The 18,553-nt window shown below is 40.3% G+C and overlaps 1 protein-coding gene across 1 annotated transcript in view; it reads right to left on the reverse strand.

Annotated features, from left to right (window-relative positions):
* Positions 1-18,553, reverse strand: part of LOC140930395 (uncharacterized) — a 114,714-nt gene that overhangs the window by 42,139 nt on the left and 54,022 nt on the right. Inside the window, exon 2 of the mRNA XM_073380079.1 lies at positions 5,745-9,983. Coding sequence (XP_073236180.1) covers positions 5,747-9,983 — 4,237 coding nt within the window. The 3' untranslated portion in view covers positions 5,745-5,746. The remainder of the gene's footprint in view (positions 1-5,744; positions 9,984-18,553) is intronic.

The following is an 18,553-nucleotide window of genomic DNA, read 5'->3' on the forward strand; positions in this document are numbered from 1 at the left end:
TTTGCAAATTACCTAAAAAGACAGGGAAATTAGCTAAACTGTTGTTCTTCGTGTCGCTATTACAGTTTTATCATTGTCCGAGCTACCGATGTACACTTTTACAAAAGCTGGTGATTTTTGCTTTTGCAAGACATTTTAGAGATTAGAGTACTCGAGGTACCTCCTACGCACACACACACACACAAAATAAAATTAGCGGGAAAAATAATTAAGTCGGCAAAGATGAACAGCTGGGCTAAGCAAGTCAGTTCTCTTTTAATTCTTTTAATTAATGTCCGTATGCTGCAGAGTTGACCCTTTACATTTTTCGCCAGGGATTACCTCATTGGAATTCTGCGGAAGGGCTGTTTCGTTATTCCATGGTGTCTTGTTAGTGTAACACCTGCAACAGTAATGTATAAGAAACATAAAAATTAATAAAACACATCTACTCATCACAAAAGACTCCAGCTGGGCTAAATGGCATTTAGGTTCATTTTACATGGAAGAGGGATCCTCCGGCTTTATCGTGGAGGAAGAGGTTTACTTATTTAAGTTTATCTCACCGCCAAAAATTTCCAATCAATTGGCATCACAAATGAAATGTAGGGTGTACAGCTAAAATAGGTTTGAAACTTCTTGCCTTGATGACCTATGAAATCTCGGTCTTCCCTCTTTGGTCCAAGTTTAGAACCAGTGTGCTTCTGTAATTCAGTCAGTGTCAGCGAAAAGCCCTCTAGTTACGGTCAAGACTCCATAAATAGTCCATAATTTGTACTTTGCAGTGTTTTCGATCAATTCTGAGATCTACAATCAGGGACAAAAGTAGTTGACACACTTGTTTAAAACGGGTGCTTTTAACAAACATTTAATTCATTTATTATTTCATTTCTTTTAAACGCCGTAAATCCCCCGCCCCCCCGAATCAATGTTGTCTGAAGTAAAAAAAAGACTTGAGGGTCCAAAATTCAACATTGATTTTGGGGGGAAGGGGTTGGGGTAGAAAGGGGAAGGGGATAAGTATATCCACTATGCAAAAAGGGGCCATTTTACGGAAGTGTGTCAACACTTTTGTCCCTCATTGTCTGAATGCAAAATTGTGCTACTGCACACAAGTTGAGCCGTGCATAACACTGATTTTAACTGAAATTAAAGGAATCAATGACATAATTATGTTATTGGTGGTGGGGGTGACATAGACTTATTCACGACCGAATTATAGGGCCAATTCGAATTACGCGATGACGTAATAAAAGGGCTGCGATATCCAGAATTACCGGCGATATGGTTTACAAGCTAAAAACTGACGCTGAAACTCGCGCCTATGTACAATTTTTGATGAATTTCAAGGGGGTGCGTACTGAAAATATTTTTAATAAAGTGGATATTTCTCGTTCTTCACTTTATCCTATTGTTAAGGCCCAAACAATCACGGATAGGGTAAAGATTGACACGTAGTGGGGATAGTCACTGGCCGGCCACGGAAATATGGAGCGTTAGTGAGGAGCGGCCGTCACTGCGTTCAATATCGAAACTACGGAAAAGTGAAGGTAAATTCATGGCCAATTCAATAAAAAACTAAGGACAGCGTAGCAAACATTGCAAGTGTACACGAAAACAATTACTTTCAATCCCACCTCGTGACACCCTGTGTGACATGATAACGCAACGCAAATAGCGTGACATAAGCGCATATGTCTGTGTATTTCGACTGCATTTCTCAAGCGAAACCCTGTGTTTTTGTGTATTGTCGGCAGAGAAAATGAAAAGAGAGCTTTGAAACATGAACTGGTATTTGACTCTCAAAGAAAACGACAGCTCAAACTGAGGAAAACACTGCTTCCTTCGTGTTACAACGGTTAACCACGTTTCGGCAAAGGGAAAGTAACATTAGTCTGTTATGACCTCTTAATGTCGATATGTATTCTCGTGGTTAACCGTTGAAACTACTTATTTGCGCCACATCGCTGGAATTTTTGTCGTCAAGAATACGTATTGCGAAGCACTTTTTACATAGCGGAATCTTCTTTTGCCTTTTGTGAGGAATTAGCGCATAAAAAAGGAAAATTTTCCAGCGCACGGCCGTCATCGATCACGTGTTATCCCGCTTTGCTTGTCATCAGGTGAACTTCTGGGCCAAAATAATTGCTGTTTTGGCGATGATACAAACTGGTGTGTCTATTTTGAAAACAATTTCTTTGGCTTTATGCGATTTACGAGCTGGGAAATGAAATAGTTGTCCGTCCAACATCAATAAACAATCATGCCACTGAATAAATGGCAGGCGGTCATGTAAAATCATTACAAAAGTACATTCCTAACCTCGACGCCTACCTACGCTAAAGGTTTGGATCAGTTAGGTTAGAAAAGGTCTCAAAAAAAAAACACACATCTATATATAGGGCACAGCACAAACGGCTGGCCCATCATTTATGAGGTTCATAACCTGTATATTGTTCACGTCCTTTCACTAATGGCAAAGGTCAATGTCAGAAAAATATTGCATGTCCCCTCTGTTACTCTGCAGTACTTCATTCGCTTAAGTTAACCATTTACCAGAACAATTTTCATTGTACCTTAATGTCTCCATCCTTTTTCCACTATTGATAATACTTGTGAAAACATTACATCCGCAGCAACGGCATTGATCACAACACAAATCATTTCGTCTCGACCCGACAGGGTATCAGGAACGCGCGCGGGGGTACAAGATTAAGTAATGACATACGCTTCGTACATTTGACTCTACGTATACTACAAATCAGGACGAAACTCTATAAATTGATGTTTAAAAACAAACAATTTGGCCCATAGAGTAACGTCATCGCACAAAAATTCAGCAGCGTCAAAAATCTAGCCGGAAAACACAGATACATATTTCAGACAATCAGGGACAAAAGTAGTTGACACACTTGTTTAAAACGGGTGCTTTTAACAAACATTTAATTCATTTATTATTTCATTCCTTTTAAACGCCGTAAATCCCCCGACCCCCCGAATCAATGTTGTCTGAAGTAAAAAAAAGACTTGAGGGTCCAAAATTCAACATTGATTTTGGGGGGAAGGGGTTGGGGTAGAAAGGGGAAGGGGATAAGTATATCCACTATGCAAAAAGGGGCCATTTTACGGAAGTGTGTCAACACTTTTGTCCCTCATTGTCTGAATGCAAAATTGTGCTACTGCACACAAGTTGAGCCGTGCATAACACTGATTTTAACTGAAATTAAAGGAATCAATGACATAATTATGTTATTGGTGGTGGGGGTGACATAGACTTATTCACGACCGAATTATAGGGCCAATTCGAATTACGCGATGACGTAATAAAAGGGCTGCGATATCCAGAATTACCGGCGATATGGTTTACAAGCTAAAAACTGACGCTGAAACTCGCGCCTATGTACAATTTTTGATGAATTTCAAGGGGGTGCGTACTGAAAATATTTTTAATAAAGTGGATATTTCTCGTTCTTCACTTTATCCTATTGTTAAGGCCCAAACAATCACGGATAGGGTAAAGATTGACACGTAGTGGGGATAGTCACTGGCCGGCCACGGAAATATGGAGCGTTAGTGAGGAGCGGCCGTCACTGCGTTCAATATCGAAACTACGGAAAAGTGAAGGTAAATTCATGGCCAATTCAATAAAAAACTAAGGACAGCGTAGCAAACATTGCAAGTGTACACGAAAACAATTACTTTCAATCCCACCTCGTGACACCCTGTGTGACATGATAACGCAACGCAAATAGCGTGACATAAGCGCATATGTCTGTGTATTTCGACTGCATTTCTCAAGCGAAACCCTGTGTTTTTGTGTATTGTCGGCAGAGAAAATGAAAAGAGAGCTTTGAAACATGAACTGGTATTTGACTCTCAAAGAAAACGACAGCTCAAACTGAGGAAAACACTGCTTCCTTCGTGTTACAACGGTTAACCACGTTTCGGCAAAGGGAAAGTAACATTAGTCTGTTATGACCTCTTAATGTCGATATGTATTCTCGTGGTTAACCGTTGAAACTACTTATTTGCGCCACATCGCTGGAATTTTTGTCGTCAAGAATACGTATTGCGAAGCACTTTTTACATAGCGGAATCTTCTTTTGCCTTTTGTGAGGAATTAGCGCATAAAAAAGGAAAATTTTCCAGCGCACGGCCGTCATCGATCACGTGTTATCCCGCTTTGCTTGTCATCAGGTGAACTTCTGGGCCAAAATAATTGCTGTTTTGGCGATGATACAAACTGGTGTGTCTATTTTGAAAACAATTTCTTTGGCTTTATGCGATTTACGAGCTGGGAAATGAAATAGTTGTCCGTCCAACATCAATAAACAATCATGCCACTGAATAAATGGCAGGCGGTCATGTAAAATCATTACAAAAGTACATTCCTAACCTCGACGCCTACCTACGCTAAAGGTTTGGATCAGTTAGGTTAGAAAAGGTCTCAAAAAAAAAACACACATCTATATATAGGGCACAGCACAAACGGCTGGCCCATCATTTATGAGGTTCATAACCTGTATATTGTTCACGTCCTTTCACTAATGGCAAAGGTCAATGTCAGAAAAATATTGCATGTCCCCTCTGTTACTCTGCAGTACTTCATTCGCTTAAGTTAACCATTTACCAGAACAATTTTCATTGTACCTTAATGTCTCCATCCTTTTTCCACTATTGATAATACTTGTGAAAACATTACATCCGCAGCAACGGCATTGATCACAACACAAATCATTTCGTCTCGACCCGACAGGGTATCAGGAACGCGCGCGGGGGTACAAGATTAAGTAATGACATACGCTTCGTACATTTGACTCTACGTATACTACAAATCAGGACGAAACTCTATAAATTGATGTTTAAAAACAAACAATTTGGCCCATAGAGTAACGTCATCGCACAAAAATTCAGCAGCGTCAAAAATCTAGCCGGAAAACACAGATACATATTTCAGACAATCAGGGACAAAAGTAGTTGACACACTTGTTTAAAACGGGTGCTTTTAACAAACATTTAATTCATTTATTATTTCATTCCTTTTAAACGCCGTAAATCCCCCGACCCCCCGAATCAATGTTGTCTGAAGTAAAAAAAAGACTTGAGGGTCCAAAATTCAACATTGACTTTGGGGGGAAGGGGTTGGGGTAGAAAGGGGAAGGGGATAAGTATATCCACTATGCAAAAAGGGGCCATTTTACGGAAGTGTGTCAACACTTTTGTCCCTCATTGTAGATCTCCGCCATAATATTTTTGATCCGATTATCTTTATATCAAACAAAAACCTTCCCTGGGCTGTTTGGTTCGGATTCATAACTGGAATTCTCTTCCTATTATATTCAGAAAGAAAAAGTTTGTCAGCAAACCCTCACGATCATATTGAACCGTAGCAAATAAAAGAATATTCAATTATTTGTGCCTTATATATCAGGAAAGAAAGAAAAGAATTAAATCATTCTTTGCTACTGTAGGGATTCGGGGCTTTAGTGTTTTTTTTTTCAAATGCAAAGCCCCACATATGCACGGGTTGTAATTTAGATTGATAAATACAGAAGTGTGGTCGAATAATTGTGGTGTTTAGTATCTTCGATGTTAGTAGTAAAAGTAAAAGCTAACTTCAGGTGTATTCAATAATGTGGCTTTTAAGGGTAAATACTGCTTTCTATTTAGTACTCAAAAGTACCAAATGCACCCAAGTTGATAAAACTGTAATACAAAAAGACCTGGCAGACTTCGTATGGCCCTAATTGTCAGAAAACAATTACCTTCACTTTTCTTCACCAAAGTGAAATGACACGTCATCCCCAATCAGCATGAAAGGTGCCCACTGCCTCACTTCTGAGAAACCGTTATTTCGCATCCACCTCATGGCCCGGTGAAGACATTCACTTGCACTTTTCCCTTGGACAAGGTTTTCGTAGAATCTTCCCATGAACTCCTCTGTTGCACTGTCTTGTAAGGCCCACAATGCCACCAACACTGAGCGTGCACCCGATCCTAAGAATGCTCGAGCGATTCCAACAACGCCTTCTGTTTTGATCTGTCCACGTGCGGTATGGCAACAACTAAGGACCACCAGTTTGGCTGACAGTCTAACTTTTGAAATGTCGGTCATTGACAGTAAGTAGTCTGCTTCGTGTGGAAACTCCACTGTGGAGTCAGCGGGGGTAAGAGCAATTTCTCCTCTTTCGGCATCACCATGAGCAGCGAAATGTACGAGGCTCACTGAGGGTATTCTCTGAAGAACAGCCTGCTTTGTTGCTTGCTCTCCTATTAAAAGGTGAGATTCAGGTAGTAGTCTCGCAATCATCTCTGCTTCTCCTTTCGCGCCAGGCAATGGACAGAGATACCTTAACACTCCCTTGAAATACACATCCGTCACTCTTGGCTCACCCACAATCAATGCACCAGTTTCGCTGTGAGAGTCGGCTGGACTGTCCAGAATAAGCTTGAGAGTCGTCAAAGAAGGGACAATTCGTATCCTGAAAGAATCTGATAAATAGCGGCTACTTTCATCGTGTAATGCTGCAAACGGAACTTGGAAGAAGCAGCGATCAGGAACAACAATGATTTCAGATCCTTCTAGCAAGTCACTCACGGGAGCAATCAACATGTTGTAGACCTGAAAAAGTGTTGGCGGTTCAGGGTCCGTGTATACTTCTCCCTCATCTAAAAGAGGACGCAAGGTTGAGAGACTATCTTCCAGATTTGATTCGTTTGTAAGTTGGTTGGCGAATGAAGAGAAGAGTGATCGGTCTTCGCATTGCTCTTGAGGTAAAACGTGAAATTTTCTTAATAAGCTTTCGTTTCCAAACAGGTCATACACAGAGATTTTGCCATGCTTGCTAACATAGCTTTCACAAAGTTTCGTTCTTCGGAAAGCTACCGGTTTGTTTTGTTTCAAAACCCACAAAAATATATTGTCATCGTAGTCATAGGAGATGTAGAGGCAGGTGCTGTCGCCATTTTTCTTAATTACTTCCGCGATGCCAACAAACGATTGTGGGTTGATGGATATTTCTTTTTCAATGGAGTAGCGATTTGACATAAGTTCTGCTAGAGCTCTGGCCCGTCCAAGTTCAGCAGCGTGTAAAGCTTCATAGGGTTTCCCACAAGAACAACTCAATGAGCAAAACAGCCGATAGGGAGACGCGTTCTTGTCAAAAAATGATATATTGTGGCTATCTTTGCTTCCTAGAGAAGTAAGCATTTTTTCGTAAATTTGAATGCTTGACCAGAGATCCGATAAGGCTTGAGATATGTTTGCTAGCTTTAGGTAGCGAGACGCTTCTCCGTCTTTGTCGCCAATTTCTGTGTTGGTGGTAAGTGCTGTATGAAGATTGTCTTCAGCCTTGCCATATTCTCCCACATGTACAAACAGAGTTCCTAGGTGTCCGTAGCATGTCGCTTCTCCGTTTCTGTCGCCAATTTCTGTGTTGATGGTAAGTGCTTTATGAAAATATTCTTCAGCCTTGGCATATTCTCCTACATTTGCAAACACTTTTCCTAGGTTTCCGTAGCATGTCGCTTCTTCCTTTCTGTCGCCAATTTCTGTGTTGATGGTAAGTGCTTTATGAATATATTCTTCAGCCTCGGCATATTCTCCGAAAGATTGAAACACAGCTCCTAGGTTTACGTAGCATGACGCTTCTCCCTTTCTGTCGCCAATTTCTGTGTTGATGGTAAGTGCTTTATGAAGATATTCTTCAGCTTTGGCATATTCTCCGACAGAAAGAAACACAGCTCCTAGGTTTCCGTAGCATGTCGCTTCTCCGTTTCTGTCGCCAATTTCTGTGTTGATGGTAAGTGCTTTATGAAGATATTCTTCAGCCTTGGCATATTCTCCTACATTTGCAAACACATTTCCTAGGTTTCCGTAGCATGTCGCTTCTCCGTTTCTGTCGCCAATTTCTGTGTTGATGGTAAGTGCTTTATGAAAATATTCTTCAGCCTTGGCATATTCTCCTACATTTGCAAACACATTTCCTAGGATTACGTAGCATGACGCTTCTCCGTTTCTGTCGCCAATTTCTGTCTTGATGGTAAGTGCTTTATGAAGATATTCTTCAGCTTTGGCATATTCTGCGACAGATTGAAACACATTCCCTAGGTTTGCGTAGCATGTCGCTTCTCCGTTTCTGTCGCCAATTTCTGTGTTGATGGTAAGTGCTTTATGAAGATATTCTTCAGCTTTGGCATATTCTGCGACAGATTGAAACACATTTCCTAGGTTTCCGTAGCATGTCGCTTCTCCCTTTCTGTCGCCAATTTCTGTGTTGATGGTAAGTGCTTTATGAAGATATTCTTCAGCCTTGGCATATTCTCCTACATTTGCAAACACATTTCCTAGGTTTCCGTAGCATGTCGCTTCTCCGTTTCTGTCGCCAATTTCTGTGTTGATGGTAAGTGCTTTATGAAGATATTCTTCAGCCTTGGCATATTCTCCGACAGATTGAAACACATTTCCTAGGTTTACGTAGCATGACGCTTCTCCGTTTCTGTCGCCAATTTCTGTCTTGATGGTAAGTGCTTTATGAAGATATTCTTCAGCCTTGGCATATTCTCCGACAGATTTAAACACATTTCCTAGGTTTACGTAGCATGACGCTTCTCTGTTTCTGTCGCCAATTTCTGTGTTGATGGTAAGTGCTTTATGAAGATATTCTTCAGCTTTGGCATATTCTCCGACAGATTTAAACACATTTCCTAGGTTTCCGTAGCATGACGCTTCTCCGTTTCTGTCGCCAATTTCTGTGTTGATGGTAAGTGCTTTATGAAGATATTCTTCAGCTTTGGCATATTCTGCGACAGATTGAAACACAGCTCCTAGGTTTGCGTAGCATGTCGCTTCTCCCTTTCTGTCGCCAATTTCTGTCTTGATGGTAAGTGCTTTATGAAGATATTCTTCAGCCTTGGCATATTCTCCGACAGAAAGAAACACATTTCCTAGGATTACGTAGCATGACGCTTCTCCGTTTCTGTCGCCAATTTCTGTCTTGATGGTAAGTGCTCTTTGAAGATATTCTTCAGCTTTGGCATATTCTCCGACAGATTGAAACACATTTCCTAGGTTTCCGTAGCATGACGCTTCTCCGTTTCTGTCGCCAATTTCTGTGTTGATGGTAAGTGCTTTATGAAGATATTCTTCAGCTTTGGCATATTCTCCGACAGATTGAAACACAGCTCCTAGGTTTCCGTAGCATGTCGCTTCTCCCTTTCTGTCGCCAATTTCTGTGTTGATGGTAAGTGCTTTATGAAGATATTCTTCAGCCTTGGCATATTCTCCGACAGATTGAAACACATTTCCTAGGTTTACGTAGCATGACGCTTCTCCGTTTCTGTCGCCAATTTCTGTCTTGATGGTAAGTGCTTTATGAATATATTCTTCAGCCTTGGCATATTCTCCGACAGATTGAAACACATTTCCTAGGTTTACGTAGCATGTCGCTTCTCCGTTTCTGTCGCCAATTTCTGTGTTGATGGTAAGTGCTTTATGAAAATATTCTTTAGCCTTGGCATATTCTCCTACATTTCCAAACACAGCTCCTAGGTTTCCGTAGCATGCCGCTTCTCCCTTTCTGTCGCCAATTTCTGTGTTGATGGTGAGTGCTTTATGAAGATATTCTTCAGCCTTGGCATATTCTCCGACAGATTGAAACACATTTCCTAGGGTTACGTAGCATAACGCTTCTCCGTTTCTGTCGCCAATTTCTGTGTTGATGGTAAGTGCTTTATGAAGATATTCTTCAGCCTTGGCATATTCTCCGACAGATTGAAACACATTTCCTAGGTTTACGTAGCATGACGCTTCTCCGTTTCTGTCCCCAATTTCTGTCTTGATGGTAGGTGCTTTATGAAGATATTCTTCAGCTTTGGCATATTCTCCGACAGAAAGAAACACAGCTCCTAGGTTTACGTAGCAGGACGCTTCTCCGTGTTTGTTTTCGATTTCTTTGTAAACGCAGAGTGCAATTTTGAGGACTGCTTGTGCTTCCTGGTATTCAATTTTGTGGAAGTACAGTTTTGATAACATCAAGGCTGTGTTAGCTTCTTCTTTTTTTCTCCTAAGATTACGAAGTAGGGCTAAAAGCTTTTTGCCAGATTCTATAGCTGGTGAAAGTTTCGTAATAGCAGCATTTCCATAAAACAGCCTCTTGTTTAGCGCTATACGCACTATTGTGGCAAGTTCATGTTCGTTTTCTAAGATTTTGTTGTTTAGTAGTGTTAAGCACTCGTTCCACAGCTCGATAGCCTGGACAACTCGTTTAGTGGTCCAAAGAAAATCGGCGGCAATCATGCCATGGTGAATAGCTTCTTGAACAGTGCCCATTTGGGTCTTTTCTGAAACATAAACAGGTAAAAAAACAAGACCAGAATAATTAGCAAATAGTTCTACGGAAATAGAGTTAATCTTAAATAAAAAAAAATAAGCAAGCCAGTTAGAAACGTTAATAATAATAAGCTTTTGGCTTAAGAAATAGCTACGAAAACAGTAAGGTTTTCTTCAAAATGTAAAGCTTTTTCTTATACGTAACGACTTTGTGGTCTGGTCAGGTGTCATTTAAAATTGTAAATTAAACTGATGCTATCGTAGCTGTGATTCCACGAAACATTCTGTTTCGGTTAAATGGACTTACCCAGGAATACAAAGTTACGAAAGATTTCAGTTACCCGGATCGTCAGAATAAAGCTACTTACATTTAAAAGCAGTTAACTTGTTGAAGTAAATGATCATGAGTTCTGTTTGTTGAAATCTAAGTCTATAGAACATGTATCTGCATGCAGTCTTGTAATTACAAGAAATCTTTTAGTTTTTAGGTTTCTTTGCATTTTTGAAAAAGGTGGTTTCTCTTGTAGAATTTTAAGTTAGGAACAACTATATTGGAAGAATTAAAAGAACGTCTAAAAGATTGAAAGGCATATGACAGTACATTAAAATTCCTAACATTGATAAGCTTGTATCATTTCATTGAAATTCGATAGAGTTTATATTGTAATATTAAGTGGCAAACAATATGTTAGTAATTTAATTGATAAGTAAAGTTGGGAATCTCCCCTGAAAGGCTCAGCAGAGCTTGCTGAGATCTCCCGATCATGTATAGCTACAAATACCAAATGTACATTATATTAGCTTTTACAATAATGCGCGAATAAAATAAAAATACATACATAATGATTTAAGACTATAAAGAAAACCTATCAGTAGAAAGCAAATAATTATGTATAGGAATATATTACGATTAAGTTTAAGAAAGAGGGAACTTTCTATAGATAATTTGGTTTGAAAAAAGGAGGTTATAAACTCGAACGTGGGAAGTCCACAAATTATTTTGAACGCACGAGGAGCTAAGCACTTGCCTTATTATATCTTGCATGAAGATCACATTTCATCGTCGCTTGAGGGTCCTCGGACAGACTCAAGCATATTAACGCATGGCCTGAGGCTAATTTGCATAAAATCTTATAATGGTCATAACTTTGTGAAAATTTATCAGAACCTTACAGAATTTGGCAACCTCAGATAAAACCGGTAGATGTCTGTGTCACGTGACCACTCATTGTCGAGTCCAGGAAAGAAAAGAAAACTAAAAATGGGGTGGCGAAATGCCACACAGTATGTATTAAATACAGTATTTATGTTATTGTATCATCATTTCTCGCTTGAATTTGGCCGGAATGGTTGACTTACGTTTTTAATTAATTAGTAATTAAGCAAAATAGGTCACGTGACACTTTTCACCTGTTAATATCTTTTAAAGAAATAAAAAATTCTCTCCGTTCCGGCCACGGAAAAAATTCGTACGCTAAAATAAACATTTACACATGGTTTAAACTTAGTTGTAATCAACCATTCCTACCCCATTTTGAATTTGTTTTTGAATATCATTATGACGTCACGTTTAACGTGACTACATCACTTTAACCCTTACTAATTCAACACCTCGAAAGAAGGTTTCTCGAAAGAGTTTTGCAACTTTTAGAATTAAAATGCGTGGCCGTAGAAGAAAAACAAGTTTATCTTCGCGGGGGGTCGAAAACAAAAATTGAGCCATGCCTTAAGAGTGAGTCCATGGGTGCACTAGGCAGGTGTGCTACATGCTATCTCTCCGATTTCGATGAAACTTGGCCAGTTTAAAGGGTCTACCCCAAAAACTCAAAATGACAAACTGGTTCATAGTTTGGATCTTTATGGTGGGAGATAGCCCACCCAACTGGTTTAATTAGATTTTTTACCAATAAAAGTGCATTAATAACAGGCAAAAGTAGGAAGCTCTCAGAACAACTGTTTTTAACCTTTGACTATGAGGGTTTGTATATATGTCGATGCATCGTTGGCGAATGTAAGAATGTAAGTTTCAGTCAATTTGATTGACAGCTTGTCAATCACCGGCCTTGAATATGGGACCACCTTTTCAGCCATTCAAATATTGGCTGATTTTGAGATCAAATATCTCTCCTTGCCAGAAAGCTATGACAATAATTTTGGTCTATAATAAACATAAAAAAACATTTCTGGGCTCTGCCTTTTTTGGGCGTCAGATGCCAATTGAAAACTGCACCTAAAACAAGCTTATTTCCACTTCACCTGTTCTATAATTCAGCTATTAAGGGCCGCTGAAGTTACTAAACCGACACTTTCCAGCCCGTTATACAAGAATAATAATCGAGGAGTTTAATGAATGCTTAAACCTTCCAGATTTTGCGAGAAATTTAAAGATTTCACACTGATTAGTAATGCACGTCACCAAAATATCGAAGGCAAAATCGTAATGTTTGTGACCTCGTTTTGACTTTCTCGCAAAATCAAAGATTGTTCTTCTTACGAGTTAACTATACAGAAGTCCTTCATTCAAGTGTTTATGGTCTTTACTGTGACAAAACCAAGCTGCTTTTAATTTCCTGGGCAGAATTTTCAAGGCCACATGGCGCGTGGTTGTTGACAAGCTTTGAATCACGCTAGTATATGCCAGTCATAAAGCAAGGTCAACTCGCACATCTAAAAACAACATTCAATGATCAGAAATTCTTCCTTCTAGCGATAAAGAAATTACGCCCTTAAAAAGTTCATTAAGTTTAGGCTACAACCTCAGAAAAAGAATAATGTTAATTTTACTTACCGCCGTCGAACTAATTTGTCGATCTACGCCTAACTATCATGCATTGCATGCTGCGTGACTAGACAATCTTTGTTTAGAATCCACTTCTTTGCCTTCCAAAGCCTTTCAGAATTTTCTACTTATCTCTATAACTAATTTATCTCCTACTATCTTCATTTTTTGTTCAAATGCAAGTGGTTCGAAGATCTTTGTCACTCTCAATCAAGATTATTTACAGCCAAGTATTACATGACAAAAAGAAAGAGCCTGCACTGTTTTGACCAGCGAATTTCCCGCGCCTTCCCGGTAATTTAAATACATTCTAAAAAATTTTGGGTTGTCTAAACTAGAGGAGAGGATCAAAAAAAAAAAGCCTAAAAGAAATAGCCGCGTTGACCAGAAATCTGCTGAAATCAAGTTAGCAACCTTCTCTGTTGGAAAGCTACACTTCCTTCAGGCTCATTCCACTGGATAAGAACCCAGGAATTCGATCAATAGGAGTCAGACAAATGAGACCATATCCACCTTCTTAGGGCCTGTTTACAAGAAGAGAGGGTTACCCTAGGAAGCGTGGTAACGGTTAGCTCTGGTTTACAAGAAATTTGCCTTCCTTAAGTTTTAGTTAAAATAATAACTATGGGGAACTAGTGGACACTTTTTCTTGAAAACAGGGAAGCCATGCGATAAAATATAACATTTATTTTAGGGTAAAATAATATAGCCAAGAAAAAATATGTACTTATGAAAACACGCTTCGCGTATTCACGTGTTCAGCTTCTGTAATCTAGCTACAATATTTTTTTGTTACTCCTTTTCATTATCATACTAAAAATGCGGGCTGTTTTTTGGCGCCTTTTGTAGTTCGTACAGAAAAATATACAGCCACACGAAAGCTGAACTCAGGGTTTTCTGCCTTCTTCCCTTCGCCCCGGCCCCTCCCTATCTTTTACCTCAGTTCACAGGCAGGGTTACCCTATCACTCGGGTCAGCGGAGGAAAGTTGTCCAGGGTAGGCGAGTTATCCCTAGCAGAGCGTTTATAAAGCAGGTAGGGTAACCCGCTTGCCAGGGTAACCCTACCTGCCTTGTAAACGCGTCGTGTGAAAAAGAAGAAAGGTGCGAGTGCCAGGGTAACCCTCTTGCTAGGGTAACCCTAGCACCATGGTTACCCTCCCCCTTGTAAACAGGGCCTTAAAGGAGGAGATCATGCTGGCAGCTGGCCTCCTGCAAAATTGCATTGGCTACAGTGCGGGTGCCGAGGTCGCCATACATGCCATGGCCCAGATTTTAGATGATGATCGTACAGACGAAATCCTTTTGGTTGACGCCAGCAACATCCAAATAACTTGTCCGGAAACTTCCATGTACATCATCAACACGTACAGAAGTCCCTCGAGATTGTTCACCTGTGGAGGAGTAGAGATCTTATCCCCCCGGGGAGGGGGGGGGGCACTCCCACATATGTGCTACTGATAGGTATGTGCCACTGTGAAGGGTATGGTTTTCAAACAGTTTACTCTAGGATAGGCTATATAAATCAGAGCGTTTGGGTATCATTTTTCAGGAAACTGATCAGTTGGTGGAAGATTTTATCTAGACTAGGGAAACAGCTACTCTAGGATAGGGGGATTTGGGGAGTTTACTCTAGTATAAGGTAGCAAAATTCAGCTGAACTAGCTCTGGTATAGGTTAAGGGTTCCAGGGTCCCAGCAGCACATCCCCACCCAGAAATTCCTAAAGTACCCCCCCCCCCCCGCCCCGATCTTATCCCACGAAGGGACAACATAGGGTGACCCTCTAGCCATGCCATGGTATGCGATCAACACATCCATCTTGATTCCAAGCCTAAGAGCACGTATACCTGAAGTTAAGCAAGTATGGCTGGTTGATGACTCGGCAGGAGGCAGCCTAATGGAACTGTTATACAACTGGTATAAACTTTTTAGTCAAGAGGGAAAGAAATTTGGCTACCTAATCAATGGCTCCAAAAGTTGGCTAATGGTAAACCCAGGTAGTACAGACACAAGATCTAGCAGACGAGGCCGAGTTGATGTTTGAAAATGAGGTCAGAATTATAACAACAGAAGGTCAACGACACCTAGGAACAGTCACTGGATCACAGGAATACAAAGACCAATGGTGTAGTGGAAAAGTACAGGGTTGGAGGGAAAACATCGAGTTGCTGGCTGAGATTGTAAAGAGTCAACCACATGCCGCCTACGTCGCCTTCACAAAGGGCTACAAATAGAAAAATCCATATTTTATGCGTACAACTGAGTCTTTTAAAGACTATATGGAACCAATTGAGGAAGCGATCAATGATATTTTCCTTCCAGTTCTTTTTCGCCAGACGGAGCCCCTCCCTGATGAGTTGCGAGAACTATTTGCCCTGGGGGTCTGGGTATACCAGACCTGAAAGCTGAAGTCTCACAGCAGTACGCTGCCTCAAAGTTAATGATAGCACCGCAGGTAGAAGCTAGACTCGCTAAGATCAACAATGCAGGCCAGAGACAATGGTGCAAGCTCGTGGCTCAACGCCGTAGCCCTTGAAGAGCAGGACCTGACATTGAATAGGCAACAATTTAGGGACTCTCTACTCTTGCATTACAATCTGTAACTAGTGGACTTGCCGAGCCATTGCGCGTGTGGAGATTGATTCACAGTCAGCCACGCCCTGTCTTGTAAGAAGACGGGTTTTGTTGCACAAAGACATGATGGCATCCAAAACCTTCTCACATCTCTGCTCAGCAAAATCTGCAAGGATGTCGATGTCGATGTCGATGTCGTATTCTTTTTTAAGTTGTAGCCTAAACTTAATTAACTTTTTAAGGGCGTAATTTCTTTATTGCTAGAAGGAAGAATTTCTGATCATTGAATGTTGTTTTTAGATGTGCGAGTTGACCTTGCTCTATAACTAATAATAATAATAATTTAATTCTTATATTGCGCGCTTTCCATGAAATGATCAAGCGCGCATTACATGATTTCTATCTATAAAAACTTAATAAAGGGTATGTAACTACTAATTATTTAAAATATACTATGATAAAATTAAAATATACAACATATGTTAAAATACTAGTAATTATCGTGATAAAAATTAAAAATTAATAAATTAATAAAAAGCTTCCCTAAAGAGGTACGTTTTCAGATGGCGCTTAAAAATCCCTAGATCTGTAATAGAACGAATCTCACGCGGTAATACATATACTAGCGTGATTCAAAGCTTGTCAACAACCACGCGCCATGTGGCCTTGAAAATTCTGCCCAGGAAATTAAAAACAGCTTGGTCTTGTCACAGTAAAGACCATAAACACTTGAATGAAGGACTTCTGTATAGTTTAACTCGTAAGAAGAATAATCTTTGATTTTGCGAGAAAATCAAAACGAGGTCACAAACATTACGATTTTGCTTTCGATACTTTGGTGACATGCATTACTAATCAGTGTGAAATCTTTAAATTTCTCGCAAAATCTCGAGCGTTTTAGGCATGCATTGAACTCCTCGATTATTATTCTTGTATAACGGGCTGGAAAGTGTCGGTTTAGTAACTTCAGCGGCCCTTAATTGCTGAATTATAGAACAGGTGTAGTGGAAATAAGCTTGTTTTAGGTGCAGTTTTCAATTGGCATCTGACACCCAAAAAAGGCAGAGCCCAGAAATGTTTTTTATGTTTATTATATACCAAAGGGTTGGTAAACAGGGAATAGCAAAATTATTGTCATAGCTTTCTGGCAAGGAGAGATATTTGATCTCAAAATCAGCAAATATTTGAATGGCTGAAGAGGTGGTCCCATATTCAAGGCCGGTGATTGACAAGCTGTCAATCAAATTGACTGAAACTTACATCCTTACATTTGTCAACGATGCATCAACATATATACAAACCCTCATAGTCAAAGGTTAAAAACAGTTGTTCTGAGAGCTTCCTACTTTTGCCTGTTATTAATGCACTTTTACTGGTAAAAAATCTAATTAAACCAGTTGGGTGGGCTATCTCCCACCATAAAGATCCAAACTATGAACCAGTTTGTCATTTTGAGTTTTTGGGGTAGACCCTTTAAACTGGCCAAGTTTCATCGAAATCGGAGAGATAGCATGTAGCACACCTGCCTAGTGCACCCATGGACTCACTCTTAACATGCTTGAGGAGTTTGTGATTGGGGGTTACAACTGCAAAAGTATCTAACTACGTCACGAGTTGCCAACGACTGACTAATCTAGTCTTAAGATTTAGAAAAATCTGATTCAGTTCTTAGTACGCATCCTAAACTCAGGTTGCCTGAAAGATTCAAGTAAAGTAACAGAGACGAAATTGTTCGTGTGTAAATTTTACAAAATCGCTCATTTATTAAAGGGGGAATGTAATATAAACACCAGATCCCGGTTGTTGCTCTCTATCAGATAAATCAATATCCGGCGGAGAAAAACAATCGCATTATCCCTGTTGATAGAGATTTATGCAGTTGATAGCGCTATCCACCTTTTGAACAACCGGGGCCAGCTCTTTTTTCATGTACCAACACGTAACACTTAGCTTAATTCCGAAAGAGCTTAAATCAAATGTTCCTTTATTCCACCGTCAGTAATGATCGTTATATATCTGGGATAACTCATTCGGAAGGCCGGCTCAGCTCAAAGTCAGTTGTAAAGTCAAGTCGTGCAAAAAATTATTCGCCTCGAACCCCCCATTTAAACAGTTCGAAGCAAAGACGGCAGCCTTCCTTGAAGGCTATCGGGATGTAAAGAGCGCGTCGATCTACAACGGATTGCAAGTTACATTGTTGAAGTGATATGATTATGTAAGCCTAAATGGCTCTGTTTTGCTCGGAAAAGGAAAAAAAGTAGGTCAGCTAGAAAGTGGCTCCCAAAAAGATGGTTTAATTGAAGTTAATGCTTATGCGCCATTGCGACGAAGCTTCGGCCAACAAGCCATCAGCCCTAATAGTGTTGATCGTTTGGCAGGGATTAACCACACGATGACTCAGGATAAAATTTCTCTGCAAGCAGTTGGAGACGCCTCAGAACAACTGGAGCAAACAGCTTCATAGCTGATAATTGTTATAGGCTCTTCTGACCCCCTTGTTTTTCTATAGAATGACAATGTTTGCGTCTCTTATCATTGTGGTACCTTCTCTCGCTCTACCACAGGCAGAGTATTACCATCCTGGCCGCGCGCTTTTCCAGGTGCAGGTAGCCCAGGGCCTCTTTCAGTTCCACTCAGTAGGTCACCACTATCCAGGTCCTCCAGAACAGGTAAGCAATCTATGGCTTCAGTGCTTCCAAAGACACCATATTCTCTCTGGCAGACAGCTCAGAGTAATCATGTACTACCCACCGCTCCATCTGTTGCGCTCGGTCCTGGATTATCTCCCCTGTAGCAAAATTACAGGGGGCTGTTTTTTCTGAGAAGGACCAAGTGTCTGCTTGATTTCATCGTACATATGGCCTTGATAATAGCTGTCTCAACAGCAGAAT

The sequence above is a fragment of the Porites lutea genome, chromosome 3, assembly GCF_958299795.1.
Source record: "Porites lutea chromosome 3, jaPorLute2.1, whole genome shotgun sequence".
In the NCBI taxonomy this organism is placed as follows: domain Eukaryota; kingdom Metazoa; phylum Cnidaria; class Anthozoa; order Scleractinia; family Poritidae; genus Porites; species Porites lutea.